The sequence below is a fragment of the Schistocerca cancellata genome, chromosome 1, assembly GCF_023864275.1.
Source record: "Schistocerca cancellata isolate TAMUIC-IGC-003103 chromosome 1, iqSchCanc2.1, whole genome shotgun sequence".
Lineage (NCBI taxonomy): Eukaryota > Metazoa > Arthropoda > Insecta > Orthoptera > Acrididae > Schistocerca > Schistocerca cancellata.
The window spans coordinates 884,328,121-884,356,003 of record NC_064626.1 but is presented as its reverse complement, the minus strand read 5'-3'; the positions used below and the strand labels follow the sequence as shown (position 1 = coordinate 884,356,003).

The 27,883-nt window shown below is 41.7% G+C and overlaps 1 protein-coding gene across 1 annotated transcript in view; it reads right to left on the bottom strand.

Annotated features, from left to right (window-relative positions):
* The window catches only part of LOC126190603 (valacyclovir hydrolase), a 50,434-nt gene extending 23,096 nt beyond the window's left edge, over positions 1–27,338 (bottom strand). The window contains exons 1-3 of the mRNA XM_049931033.1: positions 26,548–27,338; positions 26,379–26,469; positions 20,431–20,600 (exon numbers count right to left, since the gene is read on the bottom strand). Coding sequence (XP_049786990.1) covers positions 20,431–20,600; positions 26,379–26,469; positions 26,548–26,661 — 375 coding nt within the window. The 5' untranslated portion in view covers positions 26,662–27,338. The remainder of the gene's footprint in view (positions 1–20,430; positions 20,601–26,378; positions 26,470–26,547) is intronic.
* Between the last annotated feature and the right edge of the window lie 545 nt (positions 27,339–27,883).

Here is a 27,883-nt window from a genome sequence, read left to right as displayed (position 1 = left end):
GGGGACCTGACCTTCGGTCCAGATGCGATTGTAGGTACGAAGAAGGAAGCTTTTGCCTGCTGGAGAAAGGTGTGCCAGCATCTGAACGTGAATGGCATCTGGCCCCGGGACAGTGCAAGTGCACGTTCGAGTTCCTGCATAGTATAGGGGGCATTATAATTTTCCAGATTCAGCGAGTGGAAGGAAGGTCGCCGAGCCTCTGCTGCCTCTTTCCTGGGAAGGAAGGCAGGGTGGTAATGGGCGGAGCTTGAAACCTCCGCGAAAAAGCGGCCAAAGGCGTTGGAGACATCCACAGGATCCACAAGGACCTCATTACCTGAAGTCAGGCCAGTCGTTTGTATCCAATACAATTCGCCATCGTAGGATGGCGGCGAAAGGTGCGTAAAGCACGTCGTTTAGCACGGATAGCGTCTCTACAAGCCTCATTCCACCAGGGGACGGAAATGCGACGTGAAGAAGAGGTAGTACGAGGAATGGAACGTTCGGCAGCATTGATGATAACAGCCGTGAGGTATTCGACCTGACTGTCACAACTGGGAAAATCGTGGTCCGGATAGGTCGCCAGGGAGGAGTAAAGTCCCCAGTCAGCTTTCGGTATGTTCCAGCTCGAAGGACGTGGGGATAGGGTGTGGCGCAGGAGACGAACGACACAGGGGAAGTGGTCGCTCGAATAGGTGTCAGAAAGGACATACCACTCGAACCGACGGGCAAGAGTGGTAGAACAGATCGAGAGGTCCAAGTGGGAGTAGGTATGAGTAGAGTCCGAGAGGAAAGTCGGGGCGCCAGTATTGAGGCAGACACGACCGAGATGGTTGAAGACATCCACCAAGAGGGAGCATCTCTGACAGGATGCAGGAGAGCCCCAAAGGGGATGATGGGCATTGAAGTCGCCAAACAATAAAAACGGTGGAGGAAGCTGAACAATCAGGTGCATCGTGTCAGCCCGACTAACTGCGGATGACGATGGAGTGTAGACGGTACAAACAGAAAAAGTAAAGGCAGAAAGAGTAATACGGACAGCTATTGCTTGGAGTGGGGTGGTCAATGGGAGGGGATGGTAATAGACATCGTCCCGAACGAGCAACATGACCCCACCATGAGCTGGAATACCGTCCACAGGGGTGTGGTCAGACCGCTCCGAGGTATAGTGGGTAAAAGCAATACGGTCAGTTGGGCGCAACTTGGTTTCCTGGAGACCAAGGACGAGCGGACAGAGCAGGCGGAGGAGCGGTTGTAATTCCTCCCGATTAGATCGAATACCTCTTATGTTCCAATGTAACAAAGCCATCGCTAGTCAGAAAAAAGGGGGAACAAAACGGGTGAAGAGCTGGTCACCTCGACAGCCGCGGAGGGTCAGGCTTCGAGGGAACAACGCTACAACCGGCGGGAGGCGGATCCTGTTCCATCGAGTCGTTGCCAGCTGCGGCCGCTTTCCCAGGTTGCGTAGGAGGGGCAGCATCATTCGCCGACGAGAGGCCAGCTGAGCGCCTGGCAGCAGAGCGTCCCGGCGAAACTGAAGATGGCCGGGAGCAGCGACTCACGGATGGAGCGTCAGACGAAACGCGCCGGGGTGGAGAGGGGGAGAAAGACTTCTTCTTGGAGGCCTTCTTGGAAGTCCGATGAGGTACGGGGATGGTGGGCTGGACCCGAAGAAGCTCCTCACGCACGGGGTCCATTTTGGAACGCCGGACCTCGGAAGCTGGGGTCCGAAACGTTTCCCCGATGGACGCCTGAGAAGAGCATCGCTTCTCAGGCGGCGGAGGGGGAGGAGGAGGAAGGGTGGCCTCTGGGGCAGAGACCGCGAGGGAGGATGATTTGGAAGGGATGGATTTGGGAGGCGGAAGCATAGACCCCGGATGGGGTGAGGAAGTGGAGGGGGGACAGGATAGGGGTGAGGATACTGTGGAAGGAGTGGACACGACTGAGGCAAACAAAGTTGTCAACGTCACGGGATGGAGGCGGTCATACTTCTTCCTGGCCTCAGAATAAGAGAGACGATCCAAAGTTTTTAATTCTTGAATCTTCTTCTCCATCTGATACGCGGGCAGTCTAAAGATCTAGGTGAGTGGATGCCAGGACAATTGACGCACCGAGGTGGTGGGGTGCATGTATGTTCCTCACAAAGAGGACGTCCACAATTGCCACAAATGGGCTCAGCCTCACACCGTGACGACACGTGTCCAAAGCGCAAACACCGAAAGCAGCGCATAGGAGGCGGGACGTAAGGTCGCACGTCGCACCAGTAGCACATCACCTTTACCTTCTCCGGGAGAACAGCCCCCTCGAAGGCAAGGATAAAGGCCCCGGTGTCGATGCGACGGTCTTTGGGGCCGCGCTGGACTCGCCAGACGAAATGCACGCCTCGGCGCTCCAGGTTGGCCCTGAGCTCCTCATCAGATTGCAGCAGGAGGTCCCGATGAAAAATAACCCCCTGCGTCCTATTCAGTGCCAGATGCGGGACAATGGACACTAGGATGTCCCCTAGTCGGTCGCACGCCTGGAGCGCCGCCGACTGTGTGGCGGAGGTGGTCTTTATAAGAACGGACCCCGAACGCATTTTACTGAGAGCCTCGATTTCCCCGAAGATGTCCTCGATGTGCTGGACAAAGAACGTGGGCTTGGAGGTGGCGAACATCCCCCCATCGGTCCGAGAACAGACTAAATAGCGGGGGAAGTACTTCGCCCCAAGCCGGCGGGCCTGTCCTTCCTCCCAGGGAGTGGCCAAGGGGGAAAGGGCAGGAGAACCAGAACCAGAGACAGTACCTTTCTTTTTAAAAGACTCGGCCGCAGAGCGACCTGATACATGTTGACGTTTCATCTGCGAAACGTCCGCCCCGATACCACCCACTCCGACCAGGGGCTCTCCCCACGGGCGCCACCCTGCCTCAGCAAGGGCCACCTGGCAGGATGACCGTTGCCGGGAGTCCTGATGCCCCAAGGAGACGGGCATCTACTCCTTGGCCGACGTGGGGAGGGTGCAGCTCAGGTATCGGCAGTACGATCCCTGTGTTGTCAGGGGGCTACAACCTAGAGGGTACATGACGACCCCACCACAACGGGCTGGCTACCGTGCTGGATTTCGGGTGCCATGGAAAGTCCATCGTGATCGTAGGTGCAGATGGGGATGCACTATGGGCGTAACTTGCGCAACCCATCAAGCGTTTAGGCCCAATTTGAGGAATAATGGGTGTGGTTACAACGCCGTTACAATGCTGAGTGCCAAGGTCTTAGTGCACTGAGGACCAGTGATACACCACGTAAGGCGTCCTTCCCCAAAAGGCTCGTACTTCTGTAGAATTTTGAAAAAAGGAGGTCAAACCCCAAGGGAGACCATCACATGGAAGGCCGAAACGGTTGAAACTCCTTTTAGTCGCCTCTTACGACAGGCAGGAATACCCCGGACCCGCAGGGGAGGGGGGGGGGGGGGTAACATTGCCACCATGTTGTTCTTTCTTGCTCCTTATAGAATTTGTACATATTAACAACTATGGAAATGTATTGTTACTGTTTTACTATTTATTATGACCCATTTAATTGTGAGCTATTTACTGAGCAGTTTTGTAACACAATTGCTATGAGCTGGACCCTTTTTTTTTTTTTAATAATATTGTCATCAGCAAACAATTGATTATGAAAATCAACTGCAACATCCTGATCACTAATTTCAGTCAGGAAAAGACAAGGTTACACTGCTTAAAGTATCTGTTGACTGAGGATAAGCCTAAAATTTTGAAAGTTTATTCACAGTTTGCAAGGTTCCAGACCAAGAAACTGTGTTAACGAAAGTTCATGCTTCTCATGTCTTTATGTGAAATACCAATTAAACAGAACTACTAATATTAGCAACAGAAACACTATAACAAGACTTTCCTCATGTCTTGTCAAGTGTGGAGCACCACACTACTAAAAAAAATTTGAAAATTACAACACTCCCACAGTGCACTTGCCTAAAGTCATAACCCAATCAAGTGACTGTCAAACAAGAACACTGTGAGTAAAAGAGTAAGTGTCCTCACTGCCTCACACAGTCAAAGTCCTGAAGTGAGCAGCTTGTCAATCCTCTTGCACGGCTGATGGCACATTGAGAGCGAGGCTCTGAGTGAAGTAGTACTACTTTACTTGATACTTGGCCCAGTTCATTCATTCTGACAAAACTGGCCCACAGTAGGTAATGTGTCACCCCTAAATAATCGTGGGGAGGCAGGTTACATGGCAAGCTATTTGCAGCCTGTGACCTGGTGGAAGGAAATAGTTCAAAGTGGCCAGTGACCTCTCTGGGCACCACCAGTGCCATGTGCTGGTCAGGTGCTGATGCCATGATGGCAGCCTGGTTACGTATGCAATTTTCTGTGGGATTTTGCTGTCAAAGTTCTGCCAGTGGAAGACAAGTCACAACAAGTGCTGTGTGGTGATTGTGCTGGTAGCTGACAGTTCTGGTGTTCCTTAGCACCACAGCACTACTGACCCCTAAAGTACCTACCACTACTGACCCCGAAAGTACCCACCACGTGCTTGACCATTCTTCGCACAAATATTCCGAGATTATTTGTGATTTTAAATGCCGTATACATGTCTTATGCTTACTTTTTGTTTGAAGTTACTGCGAACAGAATAGAGCCAGCCATTTGAGTGGTTCCTAATGCTACAGCATTGAAGCTTCCTTAGGAGAGTTCTATGGTTCTTCATGTTGAAAGCTTTCATTACATCTAAAAATATGCTGTAGTTTCATAAATTTCTTGCAAAACAGTGGTTATGCACACATAGATAACTGTCTCAGTTGATTCCTTGCTTCACAAATCATGTTCAGAACTAACACTATAATGAAAAGGGAAGTTGCCACTCATCATATAGCGGAGATGCATGCATGCATGCATGCATGTCCAAAGGAACTTTGCTTCATAATCAGAATATCACAGGCACTGCAATATCAGATTTCCATTAAAGTTCATTTGAATTAAATTTCTTTCAAAAGAAGTAGCTCTTCAATATATTTGCTGTTTTGCTTGGCTCTAATCCTTTTGTTGCTATGGTGAACCAACACAATATCTGCATTGTTATTTTAAGCATACTGGATATCATGAACTCTGGTTGCACTATTCATCAACAAATATTCACATTGGTTTTCCTGTTTTTGCTCATGTCCTACACAGCTTGTACATATAGAATTTTTATTCACAATTATGCCTGTTTTGCTTGTTTAGTAATCTTTCATAAAATTCTTGTAAATGTTTTACAGTGAGTGTGATTTTTTCTACATATGCACTGAATTTTGCATCTGAATCTTCTGTTTCATAGACAACAGATCAATCATCACTGTGAAATAATGAGTTAATGTGGTTTATATTATTCATTAAACAAAACTTGTGTTGAGCAACAAGAACAAACACTGGTTATATGTGAGAGTATGCAGATCAAGAAATGAACAAAGAAAATGTACATCTAGAAAAAATTGGTGCATTTAGAATTACATTAACATGTCGTCAGATATGGGTAGTACTGAAATAAATTTCTATATAGATAATTTTTCAAATAAATAGCTTATTCAAATATTTTATCTGCAAATGACTTATGCATCACATTCCTGATTTGAGCCCTTTATTGTCGCTACAATGATTTCCCAGTCATCTTTGCTCCTCTTATATATTTATTACCCCATTGCGTGCCTGTAATGCCATCTAGTGGCTTGTAGTCATGTGATAAGCACTGGTCAACGATTTTGCTCAACAATGTATGCAGCCATGGACTAAGTTATGGTAGAACTTACAAAAAAGAAATTACTCCTTTGGCATTTTCTGCGATTTTAACCATGCCTTTGCTTGTGTAGATCACAACTCTCCTAGGAAAGCAAGCAGCACTTGTGACCTACGCACATTAACTGGGGCACTGTTGTGGAGCAAAATCACACCTCTGACAGCTTCCTGTGATACTCCATATTGACAATCTCTGATAACCTCATAAGTAGATTTTGGTAGTATGTTCCCGTGATGGTTTGTCCTTTACAGGTATTATCTTCTAGCATCACACTTGGGCAGTATCAAAAAACACTCTGCATAAACTTATCCACATGTGGCTGGGTCTTAACATTTTTCAGTGATAGTGAATCCACAGGTTTCCACCACTTGATTGTCTTTGCCTCAGGTTTGTAGGGATAACCTCAGCACTTTTGCATTGTGATTAGATGGCTAAAAGAAGTCATCTAGATTGACCTGACATAGCGGTAATATTGCTACTGCTGACTTGGTTTGGTGGGCTTTTGTAACTTGTGAGCAAGACACAGCAGGTGACGAGTTTTATCATGTTCTAAATGACGTGCAAAATGAAAACTGATCTATGACAGATTTTCACTTTTTCAACTATCACCTCGATTGTGATAGTTGATCACCAGGGCCTCCAGCAGTTCTCTTGCAATCCTGATTTTGTATCTACTCCTCCTAGTTAGTTAGTTAGTTAGTTGTGTGTTCCATTAATCAATCCCATGGTATGGTAGCCGTTATGATATATACACTACTGGAAATTGAAATAAGAACACCGTGAATTCATTGTCCCAGGAAGGGGAAACTTTATTGACACATTCCTGGGGTCAGATACATCACATGATCACACTGACAGAACCACAGGCACATAGACACAGGCAACAGAGCATGCACAATGTCGGCACTAGTACAGTGTATATCCACCTTTCGCAGCAATGCAGGCTGCTATTCTCCCATGGAGACGATCGTAGAGATGCTGGATGTAGTCCTGTGGAACGGCTTGCCATGCCATTTCCACCTGGCACCTCAGTTGGACCAGCGTTCGTGCTGGACGTGCAGACCGCGTGAGACGACGCTTCATCCAGTCCCAAACATGCTCAATGGGGGACAGATCCGGAGATCTTGCTGGGCAGGGTAGTTGACTTACACCTTCTAGAGCACGTTGGGTGGCACGGGATACATGCGGACGTGCATTGTCCTGTTGGAACAGCAAGTTCCCTTGCCGGTCTAGGAATGGTAGAACGATGGGTTCGATGACGGTTTGGATGTACCGTGCACTATTCAGTGTCCCCTCGACGATCAGTGGTGTACGGCCAGTGTAGGAGATCGTTCCCCACACCATGATGCCGGGTGTTGGCCCTGTGTGCCTCGGTCGTATGCAGTCCTGATTGTGGCGCTCACCTGCACGGCGCCAAACACGCATACGACCATCATTGGCACCAAGGCAGAAGCGACTCTCATCGCTGAAGACGACACGTCTCCATTCGTCCCTCCATTCACGCCTGTCCCGACACCACTGGAGTCGGGCTGCACGATGTTGGGGCGTGAGCGGAAGACGGCCTAACGGTGTGCGGGACCGTAGCCCAGCTTCATGGAGACGGTTGCGAATGGTCCTCGCCGATACCCCAGGAGCAACAGTGTCCCTAATTTGCTGGGAAGTGGCGGTGCGGTCCCCTACGGCACTGCGTAGGATCCTACGGTCTTGGCGTGCATCCGGGCGTCGCTGCGGTCGGGTCCCAGGTCGACGGGCACGTGCACCTTCCGCCGACCACTGGCGACAACATCGATGTACTGTGGAGACCTCACGCCCCATGTGTTGAGCAATTCGGCGGTACGTCCACCCGGCCTCCCGCATGCCCACTATACGCCCTCGCTCAAAGTACGTCAACTGCACATACGGTTCACATCCACGCTGTCGCGGCATACTACCAGTGTTAAAGACTGTGATGGAGCTCCGTATGCCACGGCAAACTGGCTGACACTGACGGCGGCGGTGCACAAATGCTGCGCAGCTAGCGCCATTCGACGGCCAACACCGCGGTTCCTGGTGTGTCCGCTGTGCCGTGTGTGAGATCATTGCTTGTACAGCCCTCTCGCAGTGTCCGGAGCAAGTATGGTGGGTCTGACACACAGGTGTCAATGTGTTCTTTTTTCCATTTCCAGGAGTGTATATATATAACAGAAGGAAACATTCCATGTGGGAAAAATATATCTAAAAACAAAGATGATGTGACTTACCAAATGAAAGTGCTGGCATGTCGATAGACACACAAACAAACACAAACATACACACAAAATTCATGATTTCACAACCAACGGTTGCTTCGTCAGGAAAGAGGGAAGGAGAGGGAAAGACGAAAGGATGTGGGTTTTAAGGGAGAGGGTAAGGAGTCATCCCAATCGCGGGAGCGGAAAGACTTACCTTAGGGGGGAAAAAGGACAGGTATACACTCGCGCACACACACACATATCCATCCACACATACACAGACACACGCAGACATTTGTAAAGGCAAAGAGTTTGGGCAGAGATGTCAGTCAAGGCGGAAGTACAGAGGCAAAGATGCTGTTGAATGATAGTTGAGGTATGAGCGGCAGCAACTTGAAATTAGCGGAGGTTGAGGCCTGGTGGGTAACGAGAAGAGAGGATATACAGAAGGGCAAGTTCCCATCTCCAGAGTTCTGACAGGTTGGTGTTAGCGGGAAGTATCCAGATAACCCAGATGGTGTAACACTGTGCCAAGATGTGCTGGCCGTGCACCAAGGCATGTTTAGCCACAGGGTGATCCTCATTACCAACAAACACTGTCTGCCTGCGTCCAATCATGTGAATGGACAGTTTGTTGCTGGTCATTCCCACATAGAAAGCTTCACAGTGTAGGCAGGTCAGTTGGTAAATCACGTGGGTGCTTTCACACGTGGCTCTGCCTTTGATTGTGTACACCTTCCGGGTTACAGGACTGGAGTAGGTGGTGATAGGGAGGGTGCATGGGACAGGTTTTACACTGGGGGTGGTTACAAGGGTAGGAGCCAGAGGATAGGGAAGGTGGTTTGCGGATTTCATAGGGATGAACCAAGAGGTTACGAAGGTTAGGTGGATGGCGGAAAGACACTCTTGGTGGAGTGGGGAGGATTTCATGAAGGATGGATCTCATTTCAGGGCAGGATTTGAGGAAGTCGTATCCCTGCTGGAGAGCCACATCCAGAGTCTGATCCAGTCCCGGAAAGTATCCTGTCACAAGTGGGGCACTTTTGGGGTTCTTCTGTGGGATGTTCTGGGTTTGAGGGGATGAGGAAGTGGCTCTGGTAATTTGCTGCTGTACCAGGTTGGGAGGGTAGTTGCGGGATGCGAAAGCTGTTTTCAGGTTGTTGGTGTAATGGTTCAGGGATTCCGGACTGGAACAGATTAATTTGCCACGAAGACCTAGGCTGTAGGGAAGGGACCGTTTGATGTGGAATGGGTGGCAGCTGTCATAATGGAGGTACTGTTGCTTGTTGGTGGGTTTGATGTGGACGGATGTGTGAAGCTGGCCTTTGGACAGATGGAGGTCAATGTCAAGGAAAGTGGCATGGGATTTGGAGTAGGACCAGGTGAATCTGATGGAACCAAAGGAGTTGAGGTTGGAGAGGAAATTCTGGAGTTCTTCTTCACTGTGAGTCCAGATCATGAAGATGTCATCAATAAATCTGTACCAAACTTTGGGTTGGCAGGCCTGGGTAACCAAGAAGGCTTCCTCTAAGCGACCCATAAATAGGTTGGCGTACAAGGGGGCCATCCTGGTACCCATGGCTGTTCCCTTTAATTGTTGGTATGTCTGGCCTTCGAAAGTGAAGAAGTTGTGAGTCAGGATGAAGCTGGCTAAGGTAATGAGGAAAGAGGTTTTAGGTAGGATGGCAGGTGATCGGCATGAAAGGAAGTGCTCCATCGCAGTGAGGCCCTGGACGTGCAGAATATTTGTGTATAAGGAAGTGGCATCAATGGTTATGAGGATGGTTTCTGGGGGTAACAGATTGGGTAAGGATTCCAGGCATTCGAGAAAGTGGTTGGTGTCGTTGATGAAGGATGGGAGACTGCTTGTAATGGGTTGAAGGTGTTGATCTACGTAGGCAGAGATATTTTTTAAGGTATTACTGCTGTCTGTCAGACACCTTATTTCATCTGGTAATTTGTCGAAAATTTTTATAGCAGCATATTTTACCCCTTTCTATGCCAAAGATAGGTTGAGCAAAGGATAGTGCAAGTCTTTCTTTTTTCTGGTATTATAATCATAAATGTCACTGTTGTTTTTAAACTGGTCCATGTTATTGAGAACAAATTTCATTAGTGAGTAGATGTATTGTGAGGCTGTTGTAAGAATTCCCAATCTTTCAAAAAGATGCCTACAAGATGTGCGACTATGAACCCCACACAGTATTCTAACCACTTTCTTTTGAGCAGTGAATACGTTTTGTCTAAATGTTGAGTTACCCCAAAAAATTATTCCGTATGACATCAGAGAGTGAAAGTATGCAAAGTATGTTAGCTTACTAATTTCTATATCCTCAAAATTGGCAATTATTCTGATCACAAAAGTTGCTGAACCTAGTCGCTTTAGCAGATCCAAAATATGAATTTTCCAATTAAGATTCTCATCTATATATACACTCAAAAACTTAGTATGCTCTGCCATGTGTACTGACTTCTGTTGATGTGTTATATTTATTGAAGGTACTGTATACTTTTTCCAGCATAAAATTGGATATACTGTGTTTTTTCAAAGTTTAAAACAAGCTCGTTTGCAGAAAACCAATTAATGACTTTTCCAAAGACCTTATTTGTACGATCTTCAATTGGACTTTCTTTTACTGGATTAATAATGATGCTTGTATCATCAGCAAACAGTGTCAGTTCAGCTTCCTGTTTCAGATAGGAAGGGATGTCGTTCACAAATATCAAGAACAGAAGGGGACCCATGATTGAACCCTGTGGAACACCTAATGTAATTTCACCCCAGTTAGATGAAGTGGCAAACTTCTTTAAATCATTTGACCCATATAAGGAAACTTTTTGCTACCTGTTCTGTAGGTATGACTTAAACCACTCATATCCTATTCCATTTATACCACAGAATTGTAATTTCTGTAACAAAATGTCATGGTTCACACAATCAAATGCTTTGGACAAGTAACAGAAAATTCCTATTGGTGACATTTTACTATTTAAAGACTCTAGTATGTGGACAGTGAAATTGTATATTGCTGTCTCAGTGGAACAGCATTTTTGAAATCCAAACTGTGATTTACTATGAATCCCATTACTGTTGAGATAGCTAACCACTCTTGAGTACATTACTTTCTCGAAGATTTTTGAGAATGCTGTAAGCAAGGATACTGGCCGATAATTATTGACATCTGTGGTGTTCCCCTTTTTGTAGAGAGGCCTGACAATGGCATATTTTAACCTGTGTTGCGCCACATTGTTTTAATATTTTATTAGAGATGTCATCTACTCCAACAGAACATTTATTTTTCAAAGATTTAATTATTTTACTTATTTCACAAGAGGTTGTTAGGTGAAACTTAATCTGACTATTTTTTTTTCAAAACAGACACTTCCATGTACTGCCTAGCTTTTTCTTTTGAACTATTCTCACCATTTTTTTCTCCTACACTTAAGAAATGATTGTTAAATACATTAGCTACTTGTGTACTGTTTGTTACGATGGTCTCTTTCTCTTTAACAGTAATACTACCAACCCCAGTGGTTACTCTTCCTGTCTCCCTTCTAACAACATTCCATAGTGATTTGATTTTATTGCCAGAGTTGTTAATTGCTTCTCTAACATACATATTTCTTGATTTCCTTACAATTTTCCTCAGTATGTTACAATAATTTTTATAGTGTAAAACTACTTCTGGATCTTTACTAGTTCTTGCATCTCATACAGTTTGCTTTTTCTTTCTGAAGACACTTTAATACCTGTAGTAATCCAAGGTTTCTTTGAAAAGTGTGTGCTGTTACACTTAGTAATTTTCTTTGGGAAACAATGTTCAAAGAGGGATATAAATTTATCAAAAAATATGAACCATGGACCTTGCCGTTGGTGGGGAGGCTTGCGTGCCTCAACGATACAGATAGCCATACCGTAGGTGCAACCACAATGGAGGGGTATCTGTTGAGAGGCCAGACAAACGTGTGGTTCCTGAAGAGGGGCAGCAGCCTTTTCAGTAGTTGCAGGGTTAACAGTCTGGATGATTGACTGATCTGGCCTTGTAACACTAACCAAAATGGCCTTGCTATTCTGGTACTGCGAACGGCTGAAAGCAAGGGGAATCTACAGCCGTAATTTTTCCCGAGGGCATGCAGCTTTACTGTATGATTAAATGATGATGGCGTCCTTTTGGGTAAAATATTCCGGAGGTAAAATAGTTCCCCATTCGGATCTCTGGGTGGGGACTACTCAAGAGGATGTCGTTATCAGGAGAAAGAAAACTGGCGTTCTACGGATCGGAGCGTGGAATGTCAGATCCCTTAGGTAGGTTAGAAAATTTAAAAAGGGTAATGGACAGGTTAAAGTTACCGTATTTACTCAAATCTAAGCCGCATTCGAATCTAAGCCGCACCTGAAAAATCGAAATCAAGGGAAAAAAAAAATTCCCGAATCTAAGCCGCACCTGAAATTTGAGACTCGAAATTCAAGGGGTGAGAAAAGTTTTAGGCCGCACCTCCAAATCGAAACAAAGTTGGTCCATTGTAATATGAGACACAATGTAGGTCGAATGAATGACGATACAGCTACAGTAGTTTGGTTCGAGTAGTAAGCTTAGCAGTTAAGCTTTACCAGGTAGCCATTGCTATGCGTCAGGCGCTCCGTCCGTATTTATATGGGTACCCTTCCTTTTTCACGTGCTTCGTCTGGTTTGAATTCATTGCTTATTTTTCTTTGATCTGATAAGTTCCGTTCTCTTTGTTATATGTGTTCACGTCACTCTAAGTTGAAAATGCATTACTGTACTGTGTCATGCATTGTTTGTCGCATTCTGATAGTGTGTGTTTTCGGCCTGTCGCCATTCGCGGCATGGCTTGCATTTGTGCGCACTACCGCCGCTTTTAAAAAAAAAAAAAAACAACCAGAGAGAAATCGTCTCATTAGCAAAACAATGGCAAGAGACTGCTATTTGTTGTTATTTACACTGCTTCTTTCTTTCATAATGATCAACAAGAACCAAATAATAGACTGCGTATGATAGAAGATGTTCTGAACGAGAGTTTAGCGAAAATTTTTCTCCGTTTGAAAATCTTTGCAGGCGCCTCTTTAGTACATTTCATTCTGCACAGAAATTAGAGTCATCATAGATTTTAAAATCTAGTCAATTGCCGTGCTTCATTTTTGACTGTATCACTATTAGGCATAGGAGTAATACGAATATAAACATGACTCACTCTAGTTTCGTAGTTTATTAGGCAGACAGGATTTAAATGAGATAGCAGCAAACACGAAACAATACATGGCTAAATTTTTTTTAATATTCGTATTATTCTTATGGTGAAGAGAATGCTGCATGCGATTCACAATTCATGAAAGTTCCTATTAGCAACCAACTCGTCTCACAGATAGGAAAAAAATTCAGAACGTAGAGTTGGCCATATTAACAAACATTCCAAACAGTCTTGCCTGTCGGATATTCGTAGTACATTGAAATGCTGCTACATTCGAAGATGTACAATACGGAATTTGTATTTACTTCGTTGGATAATGTATGAAAATGCAGTGGTCAAAACTAGGGGAAAAGAAAAAAGCTCATCTTTCACCTTCTTTCTTTTTTTTTTTTCTCTTTTTCTCTTTTTTTTTTTCTTTTTAATTGATTTACTGACGCAGAGGTTTTGGCGCCAGTATTTATCTTTGTGCCTACAAAGCATGCCTGTGTAGCGCTACACATATTCGACGGCAGAAGTTAGTTGTGGCGGCACCTACCAACATTTTTCAGAACTTCCGCTTGCTTTGCACTCGATTCTAAGCCGCAGGTGGTTTTTTGGATTACAAAAACCGGAAAAAAAGTGCGGCTTCCATTCGAGTAAATATGGTAGATATAGTGGGAATTAGTGAAGTTCGGTGGCAGCTGGAGGAACAAGACTTTTGGTCAGGTTACAGGGTTATAAATACAAAATCAAGTAGGTGTAATGCAGGAGTAGGTTTAATAATAAATAAAAAAAATAGGAGTATGGGTAAGCTACTACAAACAGCATAGTGAACGCATTATTGTGGCCAAGACAGACACGAAGCCCACGCCTATTACAGTAGTACAAGTTTATATGTCAACTAGCTCTGCAGATGACGAAGAAATTGATGAAATGTATGATGAAATAAAAGAAATTATTCAGATAGTGAAGGAAGACGAAAATTTAATAGTCATGGGTGACTGGAATTCGGTAGTAGGAAAAGGGAGAGAAGGAAACATAGTAGGTCAATATGGATTGGGCCTAAGAAATGAAAGAGGAAGTCGCCTGGTAGAATTTTGCGCAGAGCATAACTTAATCATAGCTAACACTTGGTTCAAGAATCATAAAAGAAGGTTGTATACATGGAAGAATCCTGGAGATACTAAAAGGTTTCAGATATGTTATATAATGGTAAGACAGAGATTTAGAAACCAGGTTTTAAATTGTAACACATTTCCAGGGGCAGATCTGGACTCTGACCACAATCTATTGGTTATGAACTGTAGATTAAAATTGAAAAAAACTGCAAAAAGGTGGGAAATTAAGGAGATGGGACCTGGACAAACTGAAAGAACCAGAGGTTGTATAGAGTTTCAGGGAGAGCATAAGGGAACAATTGTCACGAATGGGGGAAAGAAATACAGTAGAAGAAGAATGAGGGATGAAATAGTGAAGGCAGCAGAGGAAGTAGGTAAAAAGATGAGGGCTAGTAGAAACCCTTGGGTAACAGAAGAAATATTGAATTTAATTGATGAAAGGAGAAAATATAAAAATGAAGCAGGCAAAAAGGAATACAAACGTCTCAAAAATGAGATCAACAGGAAGTGCAAAATGGCTAAGCAGGGATGGCTAGAGGACAAATGTAAGGATGTAGAGACGTATCTCACTAGGGGTAAGATAGATACTGCCTACAGGAAAATTAAATAGACCTTCGGAGAAAGGAGAACCACTTGCATGAATATCAGGAGCTTTGATGGAAACCCAGTTCTAAGCAAAGAAGGGAAAGCAGAAAGGTGGAAGGAGTATATAGAGGGTCTATACAAGGGCGACGTACTTGAGGACAACATTATGGAAATGAAGAGGATGAAGATGAAATGGGAGATACGATACTGCGTGAGGAGTTTGACAGAGCACTGAAAGACCTGAGTCGAAACAAGGCCCCGGGAGTAGACAACATTCCATTAGAACTACTGACAACCTTGGGAGAGCCAGTCCTGACAAAACTCTACCATGTGGTGAGCAAGATGTATGAGACAGGCGAAATACCCTCAGACTTCAAGAAGAATATAATAATTCCAATCCCAAAGAAAGCAGATGTTGATAGATGTGAAAATTACCGAACTATCAGTTTAATAAGTCACAGCTGCAAAATACTAACGTGAATTCTTTACAGACAAATAGAAAAACTGGTAGAAGCTGACCTCGGAGAAGATCAATTTGGATTCCGTAGAAATGTTGGAACACGTGAGGCAATACTGACTCTACGACTTATCTTAGAAGAAAGATTAAGGAAATGCAAACCTACGTTTCTAGCATTTTTAGACTTAGAGAAAGCTTTTGACAATGTTAATTGGAATACTCTCTTTCAAATTCTGAAGGTGGCAGGGGTAAAATACAGGGAGCGAAAGGCTATTTACAATTTGTACAGATAGCAGATGGCAGTTATTAGAGTCAAGGGGTATGAAAGGGAAGCAGTGGTTGGGAAGGGAGTGAGACAGGGATGTAGCCTATTCCCGATGTTATTCAATCTGTATATTGAGCAAACAATAAAGGAAACAAAAGAAAAGTTCGGAGTAGGTATTAAAATCCATGGAGAAGAAATAAAAACTTTGAGGTTCGCCGATGACATTGGAATTCTGTCAGAGACAGCAAAGGACTTGGAAGAGCAGTTGAATGGAATGGACAGTGTCCTGAAAGTAGGATATAAAATGAACATCAACAAAAGCAAAACAAGGATAATGGAATGTAGTTGAATTAAGTCGGGTGATGCTGAGGGAATTAGATTAGGAAATGAGACACTTAAAGTAGTAAAGGAGTTTTGCTATTTGGGGAGCAAAATAACTGATGATGGTCGAAGTAGAGAGGATATAAAATGTAGACTGGCAATGGCAAGGAAAGCATTTCTGAAGAAGAGAAATTTGTTAACATCTAGTATAGATTTAAATGTCAGGAAGTCGTTTCTGAAAGAATTTGTATGGAGTGTAGCCATGTATGGAAGTGAAACGTGGAAGATAAATAGTTTAGACAAAAAGAGAATAGAAGCTTTTGAAATGTGGTGCTACAGAAGAATGCTGAAGATTAAATGGGTAGATCACATAACTAATGAGGTGTTTAATAGAATTGGGGAGAAGAGGAGCTTGTGGCACAACTTGACTAGAAGAAGGGATCGGTTGGTAGGACATGTTCTGAGACATCAAGGGATCACCAATTTAGTATTGGAGGGCAGCGTGGAGGGTAAAAATCTTAGAGGGAGACCAAGAGATGAATTCACTAAGCAGATTCAGAAGAATGTAGGCTGCAGTAGGTACTGGGAGATGAAGAAGCTTGCACAGGATAGAGTAGCATGGAGAGCTGCATCAAACCAGTCTCAGGACTGAAGACCACAACAACAAGAAATATGTTGCACTTATCATTAGCATTTGGCTCATTATATACATCTCCCCAATTAACATTTCTTAAGCTTTCTCTGAAGTGCCGGGTTGAGCGACCTCACACTTTTACTTAATGGTTTCCGAACTATACCTTGTTAGGTTTTGTAAGTTAATCAGTTGTGTATCATGGTCTGACAATCCATTTACCATAGGGAAAGCATGTGTTAGTTTTACATCCTCTTTCTGTACAAATACATTATCTGTTAGTGTGCTGCAGTCTTGAGCTATACGTGTAGGGAAATTGATTACTGAATCAAAGTTATATGATGTTAATAACACTTCTAGTTCACTTTTCCTATCAGAATTACTTAGAAAGTTTACACTGAAATCACTGTAGATTAATAACTTCTTCTTTTTGTCTGACAGACAGCATAATAGGGAGTCAAACTTTTTTATGAACAGCTTCCAGTCTCCTAATGGGGACCTGTACACTGTTGCTAATCTCAATACTACATTATCTAGCTGAAGTTCACACGCACAAACCTCAAAGTGCTGATCAACACAAAATTTGCTTACTTCTACAGTTTTGTATTTATACCCTTGTTTTATGAAAATGGCAACTCCTCCTTTATCCGTCCTAGATCTACAGGTGTAAGATGCTAAATTATAGCCACTTATACTGACACTATCCATGCCTACAGTTACATGGTGTTCAGAGAAACAGAGTATATCAATCTCATTCTTATTTTTGAGATCGTCTAAACACACTAATATCTCATCTACTTTATTTTTTATTCCTCTGATATTTTGATGAAGTATGTTGATACTGCCCTTAGCTTTACCCCTATTAACTGTACACGAAGTTTCTTTTATTCTATTTTATTGTCATCTGTCTGACCTTTGGCTTTAACCTAAAAAACTTGTCTGCCTGGACACATTAACCACAGGGATCACCCCTTGTGTGACTGTGGACCCTCTTACAGTTGCTTCTAATAGAGAAGCAAATTTACTTTTCCCCATACTATTCAGGCGCAGGCCATGTGTAGTGTATCCCCACCTACCAACACATTTACTGGAACAACACTTATGTGAGTATTTGCCAGTGTCTGGAGCATCCTGTTAAGGTCAGTGTTAACATGCCTTACAGCAGTGTTTACCCAGGGCTGATCATGGTGCTGTAAGACCTCCACAAACCCCACATTTGTGTGCTCAGTTTCTGCTCCTATTTTACCCAGGTCACTCCTAATACTGTATCTTGGATCCATAGCCAGGCTGTTTCCTACTCCACCAACTATAATTACCTGATATTCCTTCTCAAATTCCCTGTATAACTGACCTAAGTTTTCTGTCACCTGGCTAAGGCTAGCACTTGGTTTCACAAAACTTGTGACCTGGTACCCTGCACCTAATTTCTCCTGAAGCTGCTGGCCCACACCTCTCCCATGACTGCTGCCTATAAGCAGAATTCTTCTTTTCCTATTCTGGTTTGATCCCGATCTGTCTTTTTTCTTTAAGCTAATATTCTGCTTCAACCTACTTTCAACTACATCTGGATGAGGCTCTTCCTCCACTTCAGATAGCAAGCCAAACTGATTTACTAATTGAATTTCTGTAGTTTTTTCAACTGTTTCCCTTTTTCGCCCTTTGCTTGCTACCTTTTCCCAGTTCCCAGTCTCTTTTTCCTCCTTCACCTATGTAATTCCAAGTTTGCATTTTCTAATTCAGCCTTAAGGGCACAAATTTTTGCCTCCTGTTCTGCGATTTTTCTGTCCTTTCTACATAACTTACACTGCCATGGAAGAGCCTCATTTTCTACCCTTGTTTCCTCGTCGCTACATTCGCCTCAATGAAACCATAACTTACAGTCTACACAGAACACTCCCTCTTTCAAAATTCTACGGCAACCACCACATTTGTCACACATGGTTTGATAGACAAACTTAACACAAAAGCAGAGAATAAGTTGGCACAAGACCACAGTAGTTTTGTAACCTGAAGCCTACTAATCCATAAATAAACACTAATGTAAACAAACATTTAAACTTACTTCCAAGAAGTTTTAACTACATAAACTCTGTATGACTGGCACGAACTACTTTGACTTCAAAGCGATAACTCTAGTCAAGAAGGAAAATCTACACTCACGTGAAATTTACACCTAGAAAATGTAAACAAAACTAGCGACTACCGGCCTTTTATGAAATACTTCCTTTTCAATCTAAATACGGTCAAAAAAGCTAAACCTTCAATAGATAGCCTAGATAAGAAGTATACACTAGTCTAAAATGTAATATTAACTAAATTAGCTCTTATTTCAATATTAATCACTTAACTTAGCGAGAGCTTTGTATACGCGCATCTGCCTAGCTTCAGAGATGATATCCACTTCCATGTGACTGTCTCATATGGTGGTGCATTGTTACTGTACACTTGCACCATTCAACATAGGTTACTGAGTTTTTCTCCTTCAGATGCAGAAAAACAATTATCATACAATATTCTACTTTAAAAATGGCTACACCATTTATTTTTGTTCCTCTAGGTTCTGCTACTGACGTGCTACAGTACTGTGGCACAAGGTTTTCAGTGCATACAAGACATTTGCCTGCAAAAAAATTACATAATTTAATTTTTCAAGTTAATTGAAACTGTACAACAACCCCTCATACTTTCCACACTACATCAAGTGAGTGCTTCAATGTCTGTAATACTAAGAAGATGATTGCAGTCAGATGTGTCCAGTTACACTTTACACACATACACAGAGGTGCTGTGCATTAGGATGTGATTTCTTACGATTATATATTTTCTCTAATTGTTCACAGAAACTAATGCTGCTATATCCATGCCATTGCAATCAAATACCATCATTTGGCATGTGGCTCCTTCTGGTATGCAGCCTTACCTTGGTTCTTGTATATTTCATTCAATGTCAGTCTTTCACTACACCCTTCTTTGTGCATGCTGATAGGACTGTATATTTGCTTCACATGTGCAACACAATGCATGGTGAGATAACTAGTACATAAAATATTTGCATTCTCACTACTGTAATTTTAGTCATCATCAAAAGCCTATGACCAGATGTTCTCATTGAAAGTAATTCATTATCTTAGCTGTGCCAGTCAGGTAAACTTCCTTATGCCATTTGCCAATGAAATAAGTAAACTATGTTTTGCAGACATCCTTGTTTAATAATTGATGTGTCATGCACCTGTAGTGTCAAAAAAACTAAACTACAATGCAAGGAAATCTGAAGTGGGCAGGTAAATTAAATGAAATGTCATCTCTTGTAAAAATCAGATGCCCATCTGAACTGAACTAAAGACGCACACAGTGATTGTATGAGTGTGAATTATCTCAACCAATGAGTAAATGATCTTCAAGCATACATATCTCACACTGAAACTGAGTGAAGGATGGGCACAACCAACAATTCTTTTCTACAAAGAGGTTAATGAACTTCCTCTTGTCTTTAGATACAGCCCTAGTGGTTACAGTCTCTGTGTCACTTATCAACAACAAAAGCATTTCCTTTGCCAGAAAACACTCCTATATATTACCTACAAACCTTTTGTTTGAGTATGTGATGGACATATGCTATTTTGGTAATATTATCATAAATTTATCTTTTCCCTTTACCAGTTTGTTGAGGTTACAATTTTGAGAAGTATAGGGCTCCAACCCCTCCTCCTCACTTTCCATGTCAGTATTTACTTATGAAGAAAAGAATGCCAATGTAAATTGGATATGAAGAGAAACCTCTTTCAGAGACACAACACAATGAAAATTTTGAAATAAATACATAGTAAACATCGTATGATGGGAATTGGCAAGTAAGGAATATTTAACCGAAACAATTTTTATGGTAGAAAACAATGACATACTTCCATGAGCTTGGCTGCACAAGTTGCATCTCTGAAGAAGAAATCTGGTGGGAAGTCACGTGGAGGAGGTTGGCTGTGCCCATAGCCTGGAGGATCCCATGCTATAATAGTGTATTTTGACTGGCTTAAGCCACCTTCTACTTGCGGCTTAAAATCAGTCCAAATGGAACCTGCAACGTTTTTAAGACTAATTACATTGTTACACATATAAACATCATTATACCTTAGATAAGCTCTTAGACTAGCCTCTGCCCCCTCCTTACTTATGACGTGTAGCAATCTGGTTGTAGTGTGACAATTCAATGTTAACCACTGACCACTTACAGTGGAATAAGTTTAATCACTAAATACAAGATTGATGACAAACACATTGTTACATAATAATTCTTACAATTTAATGATACCTCTTTTCCTAAAAACTTATCAATGCTGTTTATTTCATCACTGTTACTTGTTGAATGATTTTTCAACAACTGATCATCAATTGTAACTTTAAAAAGTATTTTGAGGCATAGACCAAGCAGATTTTGGAACATATTAAAAAAGTTTAAATATTTTATTTGTGTGGGTCTTTGGGCCCCCACAACCTGTTACGTGGGGCATCAATTTGCCTCTAGTGTTGTGATGGTGTATGTTATATCAGGCGTCAAACTCATTTTAGTTGCAAATGACGTTTCCAGATAAGACAGACCACTTGAGCTATTCTCTTAAACATGTGAGTAATACGTTACTCCAATTTTAAACAATGGAATCTCCTGGTTGGAATATCAAAAATGCACAAAAAGATAGATTTCTACTAACAGTACAAATGACACATTAAGTTGGAGACAGACACTATTAAAAGACATTTATACATATGCTTTTGCTAACAACCTTCATGAGAACAAGAATCCATTATTCATTCACACAAACATGCACACCTTATGCACACAAAACTACCAACTCTGGCAGCTCAGATTCTGGTCAGAGCTGCCAGAGTTGGTGCTCATGTGTGCATGAGATGTGCTTGCTAGTGCGAATGAGTGGTGTGTGTTCCTCTTTCTAGCTCTCACAAAGACTGTTGCCATAAGCTTATGTGTAAGTATCTTTTAATTGTACCTGTCTGCAACATAACTTGTCATTTTTATGGTAAATAGCAATGTATCTTTTCCTACATTGTTTCTTCCATTTTAATTTGAAGTCAACATGAAAGCCTAACAGTTTTACTGATTACTACTAGATTTAATTCCTGTGTTTCATCAGAATTAGACATATAATCAATTCATTGCTACTTGAATTTTTCCACTGTTGCCTGATTGTACTCTATGGTTTTATCGCATGTGTTATGCAATGTCATGTTGCCTGCATAACATACTACAGAATTAGCTTCTACATGCAATAGTAAATAATTAATCGCAAATATCAAAACTTCCTTCAGGAAAGAGCAACTACTTTTAACAGTGATGAACTGTCTCCAGTTGCCTGAACAGGAATTTATTACAGCTGAAGATAGGTTGTGTATGCCATAAAATTTGTTTTGCAAGTAGAATGTTAGCAGGTATACAGTCACTTCACCGAATTCACAAAATACAATAGGTGCCAAATTCTTATTTCCAAATGCATTTAGGACCTGACTAGCAACTTCTGTAACAGAAGCAGTTTTACTTTTACTGGTTTAGAACCCAAACTGTTTGCTGGAGAGGAGATCATGCTTTTCAAAACAGTAGATTGGCTAGTTGTACATAATAGACTAAGACTAAGGAAACTGGAACAGTAGAAACTGGTTGCATGTAAATGCTTAGGCCTACCCGCACTTTGAAGATTGAGATAACCTCAGAAGTTTCGAGTGCATTAGGGAAACCCAGGAGTCAAGACATTTATGAAAAATATTAAGCAGTTGACATAAAAATTGTTTAAGTAAATAATCTGAAAATCAATAACAGTCTGCTCTTGGAGACTAGCTTTGTCATTTAGTGCAGTAGCTGGCACTGCTGCCAAAGGATATTCCAGCCATGGACATTCTTCACACAAATGTACATAAATATCAGAGAAGATGAAAATATTCAACAGACATTATTCATCCAGATACTCTGGTCAACATGCAATAAAGATACATGAAATATCAAGAAAACAGAAGCTGTGTATTTCATCTGGAGAGATGGAAAATGACAAATTCAATGTAGACAGTACTTCAACAGACATCGTAAAAAATGTAAAACTTCTGCAAATGAATATTGTCAACTGAAGTCATGCGAACACACATAGGTACTTGCAAATCAAATGTCATCAGCACATTTTGTCCTTTGATTTCTGACATCAATGTACAACTGCCAGAGACGTTTGGTTATGTACTATTCATATGCATGCATTTGTAGCTATGGAATTATTTTGTGATGAACAGCAGCATAAAATGTCAGTTTCCAAATGCAGAAAGGAACTATCAGAATATTAACCAAAACAGTAATTGTACTCAGTATATGGATCTGCTTAAAACATTGGGACTACCAAGTACATCATGTTACCGCATTTACCAACTGTTCCTGCACTCGAAAACTAACCTTGATTATTACTGTATGAACACTTCTGTCCATAAAAATGGGACGAAATCTAAACTAGACTTACATTTATCAAGAAAGAATAAACATAAGAAACAAAATGTTCAACCAAAGAATAAAATTACACAACAAACTGCATAAAGAGGTAACACAAGTAAATAATAACAAAACATGTCATTTCACTATGCATTTTCACATTATAATATATTGTCTTTTGGAAAACATAGCACAAAAGCTTTTTAATGCGTAATACTAACATCTTATCCTCTTTCTGACCTCAATATCTTTCTAATTATGGAGGGTTGCCGACTCAGTTTTTCAGACAATCAACTGGGCCATTACATTACACAAAATGGAATTTAATCATCATCGTCAGGGTTCTGATATTTGATTCTATGGTTTTGACAAATGAATCAGCAGTGTAGCATGTAAAAGGCAACTGCAAACTATCTGTTCTATCTTCATCATACTAGACCTATAAGTATGTAAATACCCACATACCTACATAAATTACAGTCCCATTAGTAGTAGTAGTAGTAGTAGTAGTAGTAGTAGTAGAAACTGCTGCTGGAATAAACCCAAATAAATCTGAAACATCTCTGCAGAAAAAGTGTTTCACAGAAGTATTTGTGATGGTATTAAACTAAATGCTTGCATGCATCAACAACCACTACAAATCTGATGACTGTCTATGGAGAGAACTAACATGAAAAAAGGGAATCTCCTGGCAGAGTAAAACTGTGTGCTGGATTGGGATTCGAACATGGGATCTTTGTCTTCACAGGCAAGTCCTCAATTGACTGAGCTATCCAAGCACGACTCAAAACCCACCCTAATAGCTTTACTTCTGCTAGTATCGTGATTCTCGCATATGAATGCTGGGGGATAGTAAATGTAATGATAATGGTTTCAGTGCCGTCTGCCAAAAGATTGTTAGTGGCATAGCTACCAGAGTGCCGCCTGTGACTACCTTTTATTAGGGAACGTTCACAGCCAGGAGGCTCACTGTAGTGCAAATATGTGGAGCAAGCAGGCAACAATAGTATGGAGACACATTTGTGCTTTCTACAGCGAAATGAGCGAGTTTGAAAGGGGTCGAACTGTGGCTTACCGAGTGGCTGGATGGTCCTTTCCGAGAATTGCCACACAAGTTGGACATTCTGCATCAGTCATGCAATGATGCTGGTATCAGTGGTCAAGTGAGCATTCTCACATCTGAAGACAAGAATATGGGCAACTATGTGGTCCAGATACCCACAAGGATCGTCGTAAGGTCAGTGGTGGAAGATTGTACAGATCCCATGGCACAGATATTAGGGTTTGTGAGATGAGATGTGTCAACACAAACTGTTGTGATTATTAGGAGTGGGACTATGGGCTCACACACACTTCTAACCCGTCTTCCACTCATGTCACAGCTTGGACATGCATGGCTCAACTGGTGCCAGCAGAGAATCACTTGGAAGATGGAATGGCACACTGCGACCTTCAATGATGAAAGCAGATTCCGCCTGTAGGCAAGTGATGCTCGTTTGCATTTACAATGTAGACCGGTAAGCGATGTCTCGCAGAACACGTTCTTCCAAGACACACTGCCCCCACCCTAGGCCTTATGATCTGGGGTGCAATAAGGTACAACTCTCATTAACCATTGGTGTTTCTGGAAAGAATGTGAACAAGCACTCATTATATGCAGAATGTCATTAGATCCGTTCTTTTGCCGTTCATGTAACAGGAAGGTGGTGTGTTGTTCCAATAGGATAGAGTTCACCCACATACTGCCCGTGAAACTCTATGTGCTCTGCAAGATTTGCAGCAACTTCTCTGGCCAGTACAACCTTCGGACTTGTCTCCAATCAAGAGTATGTGGGATACGATGGGACAAGAAGTGACTCGTGCAACCAATCATCCAACAACTCTAACAGAACTATGTGAAGAGGTCGCACAGCATAATTTATCTTAGGACAGTATATGCTCTCTGTGCGATTGAATGGATGCCAGAGTAAGCATTTGCACTGCCACCTGTGGAGGCGACACCACATACTAATATGGGTGTTTCAGGACGGATCAACATCTGGTACCTCAGAACCAGTCGTTCTACTTATCTGTAAATGTAATCATTTCTCATACTTCACATGTACTGTTGCAACAATAAACCATGAGTCAATTGGAAACCTCTAAAAGGATGTACTAATTTTTTTCCGGCAAGGTATAAACAACATGAAAGTAATGTCATACGGCAATCCAATATCAATAGGCTCAGTTGAAAGCAACTACCCAGTAGAGATAGAACTAGACAGCAGGTCAACAAGGTGCTTCATTTGTCTGTTTCTGTGTTTTGTAGACCAACTATCTGACACACACAGATAGTAACAGTATCAAAAACATATGAAGAGAATTACCCTCAAACTAAATGGAAAGAGGAGCAATTAAAAATCAAATGCATTTAGTAAAATGTGTAATACCTCTATGTCACTCTCTTACAAACAAATCAAAAGTGAGCTCACTTAACTCGAATTTTGCTTCTGATGGGTTACAGCTCAAATAGACATGAAAAATGCTGAAAGTTCTCTTGTACCACTCAACAAAAGCAATGTTCAAGTAATTGAGAAACTTAACATTATGTCATGTAAAGAAATTCTTTGTCAGTGGTAGAAACTAGATTCATTACACAAACATTTGGCAAAGTTGCCTTTGGGAAACGCTTGAGAGGAAATGACTTCACTGAAACAGTCACTAACAATTCACACAGAATGAGCCAAGATACTGACAAGTGTAATCCCTCTTCTTTACACTGTACCAGTCATTTACAAATATCCCAGAAGAAAAAGTTTGAGGACGAAAGTGTAACAGCTTTCAACATTATAACTGTCCTCTAATGCAATGATGGCTACTTAAGCAAATAGTCGTTTCAATAAAAAACATACCGCAGGCCATTCGCAAAGTTGCCTCTTAAATGTGATGTCATTGTACCAATGACCAATGAAGAGTACACTAACACAATTCTGTTTCAATACTACGTTTTCCTCTAATTATATTTTGGTGTTGGTAAACTTTGCTGTTGTACGACAGGTTAATCTCATCATTTGTAAAATTCTTTGCTACGTTTGAGTAAATTATTTGTAAATCATTGTTTTTACAGCCGCACAAACAATCAGTTACGTGGAAAATTTGGGTTGTGTTTGTAAGAGTTTGGTAATTTCAGGGAGATGGGCGACATAATGCTAACGTGATTTAATCCTCAATTTCGGACTAAATTTTTATGATGGAATTAATAAAGCCAGCTTGAACTTTCATTCACAAATATAAGTTGATAAAACACAAGAACAACTATTTGTTAAATTAACAGAAATAAGTTTTATTATTTCAGGCACAAGGGACAATTACCGTAAATTTCTTCTACTGATAACTTACCTAGGGCCCCCGGTAGAAGCAATAAATGATGCTGTCCCGTACCGACCTTCAAATAGTTAATAACTTGTTCTCCAACATTAACTTTTTGTTCCTGTAAATTACAAAACGCATTGCTCAAGCACACATAACCTTTGATTTACTATACACTGAAGGTAGAATCAGTACTTACCTTCGTAACCGTGCTATAGCAGTTTAAGATAAATTTATTACTGTTACCATACTTTTGTGTCAGTCCTGTGTGACAACCGCAAAGTGCTTTTGTCAATATGTGTCTAAAGAACATGTTGACCGTTGTTTTATTTACTATTTGCCAAGTAACAGGCGATTTTTCACAACCCGCGGAGACTCGAGACAATTATTACGACCTACTGTTAAAAGCTGTTCATATCAGGCTGTGATAAAGCCCTACGAAAGTTCATTCCGTTTGTTTGGAATGTGCCACCCTTAACTGCACTCGAGAGAAGGGCACAAATAACGTGTTGAGAACACTGTTCTCGAGAACCCAATTAAATTTCAGAGCACTTTTTTTTTCGCAAACTGCGTAAGGTACTAAGGGTCGGAAGCCGCTGAAAGACTGCCATGTATTATGAATGAAAACACACATAACACTTGTTTAATATTCTACCACACTGTAGAGTATTACATCAATGTGTGTGTTTTCATTCCTACTGTATAAAATATTTTACCAAGAACCTAACGTCCTGTAGACATCGAGGTCATTAGTGACCGAGCACAAGCTCGGATTACGGAAGGACAGAGAAGGAAAGCGGCCGTGCCCTTTCGCAGGAATCATCCACGCAATTACCTTAAGCGATTTTGGGAAATCAAGGAAAACCTAAATCAGGATGGCCGGACGTAGGTTTGAACCGGCGTCCTTTCGAATGCGATAAGAGATTAGAAATGAGTGTTTAACGTAGCCACACCTACGAAAACACGCACACGTTTACTTGCTCCGAAAGAAAGCAAGTTTACTGTACATTTTTATTCCATAAACAAATTACGTAATCACCCTTTTTACGCCAACCCATGATTGCTACCTATCAACCTTCAAGGAATCGTTACAGACTTACTTCCTCTACACTGCAGCCGGTACTTAACATTTTCTTCCAGACGCTTTGCTTTCTTTTCTCTTGTTTGTTAAAAAAAATTTGTATCTTGTTTTACCCCATACATCTCTGCTTGAACAGTAGATGATCATCTTGGGTTTCGCGTTTTCTAAGTACCTCTCCCTCCTCCACTTCTCTGCCCCTCGTGAGGTCTCTACTTTACAATATTTCATTCTTTTTAGTCCCAGACCATTCAAACCATCATGCAACTGTTCAGGATATTTACTCCTTAATGAAATTTGCTGCAAGTAATGTCTGTTGCCAACCGATAGCTCAATACATAGTATCAACAATAGGAATAAGAACAATCTACATAAAGACCTAAAATCACTTACCTTGGTCCGAAAAGGCGTCGAATATTCAGGTACACACATTTTCCATAAATTCTCAGCAACCATT